Source organism: Neltuma alba, unplaced genomic scaffold, assembly GCF_004799145.2.
Source record: "Neltuma alba isolate B1F8T4 unplaced genomic scaffold, ASM479914v2 tig00011988_pilon, whole genome shotgun sequence".
NCBI lineage: Eukaryota > Viridiplantae > Streptophyta > Magnoliopsida > Fabales > Fabaceae > Neltuma > Neltuma alba.
In genome coordinates, this window is record NW_021636561.1 from 162,411 (window position 1) to 171,044 (window position 8,634).

Genomic DNA, 8,634 nt, shown 5'->3' on the forward strand with positions numbered 1-8,634 from the left:
TCATAATTTAAAAAAATTAACACATATTTTTTTATAAATAATTAATTTAAATATTTTTTTGATTTATTCAAATTAATTAAGTGTGACAAAAAAATTCAAACTAATTAAGTGCTTTCTTGTTTCTTATTACAAGATTCAAATTTTTAAATGACTAGACCTCTTTTTACGAGATCGATTTTGACTTTGTCTAAACATTAAATGTGTTTTTACCCAATTTATTCTTATTTAATTTTTTTCTCTCTTATTGTATTTTTATCAGGCATCCTCATCTTTTTTTCCCCTCACTTTCACCTCCTACTTCAAATAATGTTACATCTAAAAACTATATTTTTCACGTAATTATCGGTTTTAATAAATCTTAACAGTTTTTCAAACCGGCATAATTTGATTATTCAAATCTTATAGTAAGAAAATAGGTATTATGTTTTTTTTTGGTTAAAAAAATGGATCTTATGCTAAATATTAAGGAGATGGTGAGAAAAAAAAAAGAAGGCCCGAAAAGGGGAAGAGGTACACGAAGAAGGGAGAAAAGAACAAATTAGAAGAGAGGGAGAGGAGAGAGGAGAGAGGAGAGAGGAGAAGATATGTTTGGGACACAGACAAAGACTGACACTGACAGAGACAGGAGCAATCCCACATAACTCCCACTTCCTTCCTTATTCACTGCCCCAACCAACTACCGCCGACACGCCGACGTATCTTCCCTCTCAGTCTCATTCCCTCACCAACCCAATTTTCTGAATTCTATTCTCCTTTTAAATTTAACTTATTTTCGACCCATTTTATTAAAATTTTAAAAAAATTAAAACTTAATAAATTGATCTTAAAATTTAGTTAATTTCTCATTTTATCCCTATTAAATATCCATACTTTAAAAATAGTGATAAAAAATTAATAACATCTTACAATTAGAATCCAAATTTTTTCTCTTATAAATAGAATACAATAATATCGTATAATTCATGCAGTATATCCTACCTAATGAGATAATATTATTATTGGCTTCTTATAAATAAGACCAAAGTGGTGGATCATAAACCCACAAAAATAAATTACACAGCTCCTCAATTTTTTTTCAAAGAAAAACTCAGCTTAAGCACATCTATATGTTAAAACTTGATGGACTTAATTTATTAATTGACTGAATCCACCTTCAACTAGAATTTTCCTTAGGGGCAAACAACATGCCTTTGTTAGTTTTAATCCAGTCAACAACTGCTATATTTCAATCATTATGCTTATAATCCACTGAATCTATCACGTGAGATAACTTTCACACTTACAATTCGGTGTAATTAAAATATGAAGATTGCTTGTCATCTCAGCCTCAAAATTCTTAGCATGTATTGCTTACCAATATCTAGCATTTCAACAGTCAATTCTTGTGCTAATCCGGAAGAGCTAGGTCGGAATTCCTATTATAATAAATAATATAGAACCACCAAACGTTTAGATCGACTGGCTCGGGTCGTTCTAACTTAACAAGGTCAGGGATTCAATCCTGCTTGGAAACGCGGCAGCATTTGTGGTAGACAAGTTGCTGCCCTTAAGGTCCCACAAAGTGCTGCTCCGGATTAGTCTGAGCCTGTTGATGTGCCTAGAAGATGGACTTGGCTCAGGATACCGGAGAAAGAAATTCAAAAAATAATAATAATAATATGGAATGGCCACGGACAATGTTTGACATAAAATAGGCCCAGGAAAGTATTGATTAAACTACATTTCTGAACGGAAAGTGTCTTGAGGACAGTAAGAGAATTCATACACTACATAGCTTAAGCTAACCAAAGCTCTCTATTTGTGGAGGCCGAACTCAAATGCAGTACACAGCCCAGTAGTACCTACGATGGCTAAATTAATCACTGCTATCTAGAAATCCAAGTGAGAAGACATTAGCTGAAGGAGGACCTATGTCTCAGAAGTTCTTTAAAGAGATAACTTGGAAGAAATCAAACAGCATTATTCAGAAACAATACAAGTTGGTATGACTCAAGAGACTGGCAACCAGGAATAATCACCCAAATACGGGTGGGAAAAATGTACAAGAAAATTCCCCCAAGCTGAGAACATGATTTTACCAAATGTGGAAAAAGACCATGCGTACCCTCCACAAACTCTGGTCCATTAATTTGAGCCTCTTTCTAAAATTAGGTTAACAGGACCGGTGGAGGGTTACCAGCTGGGCACCTCTGCCTACGAGGCCTTCTGGTTGTCTTTCCCCAACCTGTTAGGCTTCTATCTTCCAATCCAATCACTTCAACATTATTGAGGTGCTGCATCAGTGGAGTACTAGTTTCATTGTTTGCCACAGGGGGAGGGGGGGGGAGGGGGATGGTGTCACCTGCAATCGCCGTCTTCCCCGGCCACACCCATTCCTAGAAGAACCTCTCCTAGTCAACCCTGAATGCCATGGATGACCTGTGGCTCTCATAAGCCCTCCAAATGTCTGAAGATCTTCTGTTACTTCATGCCTTGATAAAGATGCAATGCCTGGAAGGATGTCCCTCTGGAAATCCCTCTGCTGCCTCCCTCTCCTTGCAGGACCTCTCCGAGTTCGTGTAGGTAACAAAGTCAGCCCAGATTCATCCCCTTTGCAGTTTTCTGGAACAAAAGGCTTGGGCATGTAGTCTTCTTCCTTGGTCTCTGTCAAATTCAATGTCATGGACTCAAAGTAATCCATTTCTTCAGAAGCAGGCGACTCCTTAGTATGTTCTCCATATTTTTCTCTGGACGTATCCAAAACTACATTCACAAACCAATTAAGTGGGTCCACCATTGGACTTTCGGATGGACTGCCGATCATATCATCCACTTGATTGCAGGAAAGAGATGAAATGGCAACTATCGCCTCTGCAGCACACTTCAGAAGTTCATCCTCTGGCTGTCCAACTATGTCTTGAGAGCCCCTAGCTGATACAAGAGGAGTTTCCATCTGCTTCTCTTGAATGGCATTCTCCTCTACCTCAGGAACAGCAGGGGCTTCCAGATCTATTTCGGGCTTCATTTTTACTTGGGAAGTAGAAACTGGAGCTAAAGATTCTTCATCCTCACTCATGCTCAAGTTCAAATCAATATGAGTTCTAGTGTTGGCTTCTGTTGTAGAAGACTCTTTCCCACTAGAAACGTTTTCCGTAACAACCTGTTTCTCCAACTCAAGAACCCCAACATCACAAGGCAAGTTAATATCAAGCATCCCTTTTTTCTGATTATTTTCCACTGCTTCTGTATCAAATGGGTGGGGAATTGACACAGAAGGAGAGGTGAACGAAGAAGACTCATCCTTGGGAGAAATCTGGGGCATATCAAATATGGGAACACCAAGAATTTTCTTAATATGAGAGCCGTCACCTACCTCTGTGCTCCTTGGCTTGAAATCATCAGAACACGAAGCTGAAGTTAGAGTGTGCATAAAACTTCCAGTAGGCCCCTTACCAGTTTTGTCTTTGTTGAATGATGAAACAGCTTGTGAGATGCTTGGCTCCCCGGCTGTAAGACCTCTGCTAGTGTTTACCACTTCATTCTTGAAAGCCGACCTGGGTTTAAGCCAAGGTAAAACTGAAAGATTTTCCTCATGCCTTTGTTCTCTGTCATTAATTCCCAGACTTGATTGGGAAACACAGTTATTGGATGAACCACTTGAAAACAGCCCGTTTAAATTTTTATCTTTTCCAGACTCCACATTATTGCAGTTAAAAACCCTATTGTATTTTGCTGAACCTTGGTTAATAAGGTGCTCAGAAACTCCCTTATAATCGTTATTGTGGTTTACATAGTCATAACTAATTGATGAGATGTTCACAGATGGCTCCTGGGACCCTGATGAAGACCCATGATAAAATCCCTTCTGTACAGATACCTCAGATCGATAAGCTGGGTTAGACTTGGAATTAGCATTTACAGGCCAACTATCTCCAAAAATCCCATCACTTTGACCTGATAAGGAACTCTTTCTCAAGGTACCATGTGCATTTAAACACGGCGACATCTTAAATGACATCAATTTCTGGTTTAAGCTACCTGCAATTTCCCCAGAAGAGGAAGAATGAGACCAAGTCTTAGCCACGTTAGAAGGAGAAGCAGCAGAGAGACCAACTCTACGTGAAGATGCAACAGATTCAGGATGCTTGTTCAGGGACATTTCATGACTTCTTTCACTGACTTCTAAATCGTAGATTGTCTTTCTCCACGAATCAGCCTTGCTCAAGTTAGTTAGATTGTCAGATGGAGGCTCATAGGCTTTGCTGAGTCCATCTTGCCCAACTTGGGAAGGTAAACTTGATTTCTCTTGTTTGAGAGCTTGAGGAATGGGCATCCCGTTACTTTTGGCTTGCCCTGTAATCATGAATTATTACGTGACATAAATAAATTTTAGCAGATATCAATGCTTGATCATTGCAAATTACAATTTGGGAAAGCAGAGATAAAACGCCCAAAAAAATCAAGAAATTAATACCAAAAGGAAAATATCTAACTAATTTGCTCAGTTAAAGTTTATCCAAAAATTTTCCTAATTATGGTAAACTAGTAATTATGGTTTATCAACTTGGAAAAAAGGAAACGGCAGGACAAGGCATAATAACGCATCAGCATTCACCAGTAAAAACCAAAAGCAAAGCTTCACTTCTTGGCAGCTTGTTTTAACAAATCCTCACATTAAAAACGATGTCAATAAGTCTTATCCCACTAACTAAACAAGTCATCATATCAAGACATACTAAATTTAAATTATTAACAATTTAAACAAAATATAATTTTGCTACCATTTCACTAAAATAATGTCAAATGTCCAGCTTGATAATTCAAGTTGCCTAACTAAAATGCTTTTTCTTTTGGGTTGGGGACTTCAGTTCAAAACAGTGATTTTGAAGAAACTCACTAAGAGGGCTAACCTGATTCAAGCACTGATGGAATCCATCCTCTTCCGATCCCAATCTTCTCCAAATATTCATTGTTTTGAGCCCGACTATCGCTTCTGTGATATGAGTTGGTTGAAACATCCCCAGACAGATTGAAAAACCGTGACTTCTCTTTAGCAGATAGATCAGAGCATTCAGTTGTCCCTTGACAGGAATAATGATTAAGATGATCATATGCAGAAACATTTGTTTCTTCCACCTGAACAGGTTTGTTTAAGTCAGCAACCAAACCATTTTTGGTCCTTGAAGACTGATCACATTGAGAACTGTCTTCATGGCTACCAGCCTTTCCACCGTTGCCATAAAAAAGCTTCACATTATTCTCCTTTTCATGCGTACAATTTCTATCAGGAAGGTAAGTGGTTGTGCCACACATATTTTCATCACTTAGCTTTTCACTTTCCTCAGTATCAAGATACTGATCAGCTGGGAGTTGAAGATCAAACAACATTTTCCTCCTCACCTTTGAGGGTCTGGACTCTAACACGACATCTTTTGAACTACTTCCATTTGACAATGGAAACAGACGAGCTTGCTTACTATTTCCTTGAGCAGAACCCAAAGAAGAATGAACGCCCTCAATGCCCGAAATATATGGTCCAGAAGCACCAGCAGAATTTGCCATAGGAAAACCAGAATAATGCCATTTTTGACCATCTTCAGATATGATTTGAGATACCAAGCGATCTGTTGAAAATGATGCCTCAATAGGCGAGCAATACTTGCGCAACTCTTTACTCTTCATTTCATCCATCAAACTCTTTTGTACGTTGTACAAACGGTGAAGTTCATAGACCTGATTGATCACACATAGATTAAATATATCAATAGGTTCACCTATAAGGGCACATAAAGATATTAAAATCTAGATACAGTAAAACCATGTTAACTCAACCTTGCAACAACCATTAATATCACATTATGTACTTGTGAACCATTGCAGAAGATGAAATGGGCGATATTACTAGAAAAGAAGCTCTGAAGATGTTTGACTAACTGCACTTCCTACTCAAAAACTCACATCTTTATTTTCAATCGGCTAACCACAAACCTACTCCACCTGTACAACTCAAGCTACTGGCCAAGGACAACAAAGAGTGTAGAACCTTCGTACCTGTTTCTTAAATATGGCCTCATGCTCAAGTATCATTCGTTTCACATAATCTTTATCATATACTGAGCATCCCTCTGCACGTGGCTGATAATCATTATAATACTGCCCATTGGCATGTGTTTTATCTCCATAAAATAAAGGCCAGCCACAACTGCTGGATTCCTCGTTAAGGTCCCTCATTGAGTGGTACAGTGGTAGATTCTGCAATTTGGTCCCCATTTCTGATAAATAAGCAGAGTGAATGTAAGTTAGATATCTACCACGGAAGCACCCATCCACTGATAAGTGGCTAACATTTCAACTCAATGATATCCTAATTCATGCAATATCTTTATATATCTCACACTCATAAAGCGAATTTTTGGTAAACACATCACTTAATTCATAAGTAGAAGATGTTTTCAGCAGTTCAGTTATTAAATATAACAAAGCTTAGGCATGTACACAAGAACAAGGGCATAATCACATCCTTAATAATTTAACTTTGCATAGCCACTAATACTCCATAGATCTCTAAATAAATATTCAACATATTTCCTGTTCCCTGTATGATTTTAATGTTTCTCTTTTCAGTTGTCATTAGCTATAAGACTTCCACAAACACTAGACCATTTCAACATTCTTTCCCTGTCACTCCTGCATATATAAATGATGCAAATATGTGACCTTTTTAACTGAGGTCATACTCAAAGCCCATAAATACATATTAACACAGATGTAGATGTGCTCCAATAAATACATTAAGGGAACAGCACATATTTAAGGAAGGGTTTAACTAACAGATTTCCATCTTATATCTTCAACCTGACACGGGGGTGAAACAATCTTTTGTTAGATTCAGCTATGTTCTTCCAAACAAACACTATAACAAGAATTTAATGGAAATAAAAAGGCCAAAAAGATTAACTGAATTACAAAGAAAGTTAATAGTAATGCAGCAATGGAAAAGTTAAGGGTAAAATAATACATGACATGCATATTTGTAGCAGCACATAAGAAATACCACATCAGATAGAAGAAAATTTAACCAAGAGAGGACCTTAAATCAATGGCATATAATCTTGAGTGTTAAGAACTTCTTAATCTGATAGGTACCTTCTAAGCAAGAGAGAACAAGAAGTCATAGCAACTAATCTCAAAGACTAACAATACCAATCATGTTCCTTCTCATTATGTTGGGTTCAGGATTAATACAACTCCAATAACCTCCTAAAACCGCTGGAATACCCTTCAGGCTTATAATATTGTACTCAATTTACAGACAATGGCCTCAGAATAAGCCGGAGTAATCTTCCACGAAGTAGAGGACAGAATCAAGCAAGCACCGCGAAGAAATTATATTTGACAAAAAACCCAACAGAGAGTGAAAGCGTGGAGGAAAAATAGAAGATGAATAAACAACAAAATTTAATGGAACAGATCCAATGCAAGAATCATCCAAATTAACGTGATATCAGGTACAAACAATAAAATAAGGATCTAAAATCATAAAATTAAAGACTAGGAATTCAAACTGGGAATCGAGTTTCACAGGAATAAAATAAAAAATAATAAAGTAGTTCAGCCAGAAGTTCAGCGAAATAAGCTGCAGAATTGCGAGCCCAGAATTTTTATCGCAGTCCAACCAGAACTATGTATAAAATACAAGGACCAAATTTATCAAATCATCATCAAGGAAAAAAAATATAAAATAATGAAATTAGTTAAGAAGTTGATGAGAATTTACCTCAGACCGTCACCTCCTACCACCTCTCCTCAAAATTCCGTCGCGGTCTTCCCAGATTCCTCCACTGAAGGGACCTCCACATACAGCAAGAGATTCAGCCTTTTGGAATCGTGGGAGCAAAAAGGTAGCTAAAACCAATAATTATAGTACAAAAAAACAAAGTAGGTGATTTTGCAACAACATTGACGACGCCTAGATCGTCACTGGGTTGAAGAAAAAGAGGAGATTTCGATCTGCTGGGCCACTCTCTCCCTCTCCAACTCTCAGAGGTTTTCAGAGAGAGAAATTCTCAAAGAGAGAGATCCCAGATAAGAAATCTCCACACAAACAAACGACCTTCCAAGAACAGTGACATGAAATTTGTCAACATCCGGTCTCTTTTTATTCTCTGCTTTTTCTTCACTTCTTCTCTTCCTTCTCTCTCTCTCTCTCTCTCTCTCTAATTCTATCTCTTCTTTTCTTTTTATTTTTTTTAATAAGTGAATTTGTTTCCGGGTTTTTGCGGATTTCAAAACATGTGGCCTTGTCTAGATTCTCTCCATCTTCCTTGCTTTTTGGCAGGGATATCATCTTATTTTATATGTGACACAAAATCCACAAGGCTCTTGGATAATAATATATTCATATCATATTTATTACACTCCATTGTAGCCTGGCTGGCTCAGCCAAAATGAATCGCTGCACAAAGGTCAAATTTCCAGATTACTGAAATGTTATCTTCTGTATAAATATCTCCTTGCATTTTAAATAGAGAAATTAGATAAATAATGTAGGGATATTAAAAAATTAATTAAATAAGTTATTTATAAAAAATAATTTTTCATTTTTTAAAAATACTCTTTTCATTATTTGCATTTAAAACTACTCCTAAGTAAATA

The 8,634-nt window shown here is 37.1% G+C and overlaps 1 protein-coding gene across 2 annotated transcripts; it reads right to left on the reverse strand.

Moving 5' to 3' along the window:
- Positions 1-1,679: 1,679 nt before the first annotated feature.
- Positions 1,680-8,106, reverse strand: LOC114720492 (uncharacterized). 2 transcript variants are annotated; one of them, XM_028906136.1, is made up of 5 exons: positions 7,757-8,106; positions 6,031-6,251; positions 4,890-5,712; positions 2,313-4,332; positions 1,680-2,268 (listed from the first exon to the last, which is right to left on the reverse strand). In XM_028906136.1, exons 2-5 carry the CDS (start codon positions 6,247-6,249, stop codon positions 2,148-2,150), a joined length of 3,183 nt encoding a protein of 1,060 aa, XP_028761969.1. In that variant the 5' UTR covers positions 6,250-6,251; positions 7,757-8,106; the 3' UTR covers positions 1,680-2,147. The 2 variants fall into 2 exon arrangements, with proteins under 2 accessions (XP_028761969.1, XP_028761968.1); XM_028906135.1 differs by adding an exon at positions 6,790-6,834 and having other exon boundaries at positions 1,680-4,332.
- Between the last annotated feature and the right edge of the window lie 528 nt (positions 8,107-8,634).

Bases quoted from the DNA above. Each gene is read 5' to 3' on its own strand.
- LOC114720492 (XM_028906136.1), bottom strand. From the start codon at position 6,249: ATGGGGACCAAATTGCAGAATCTACCACTGTACCACTCAATGAGGGAC. The intron at 4,333-4,889 runs GTTAGCCCTCTT...TCATGATTACAG, and splicing joins TCCATCAGTGCTTGAATCAG to GGCAAGCCAAAAGTAACGGG. The intron at 2,269-2,312 runs CCTGTGGCAAAC...GATGCAGCACCT, and splicing joins TCCCCCTCCCCCCCCCTCCC to CAATAATGTTGAAGTGATTG.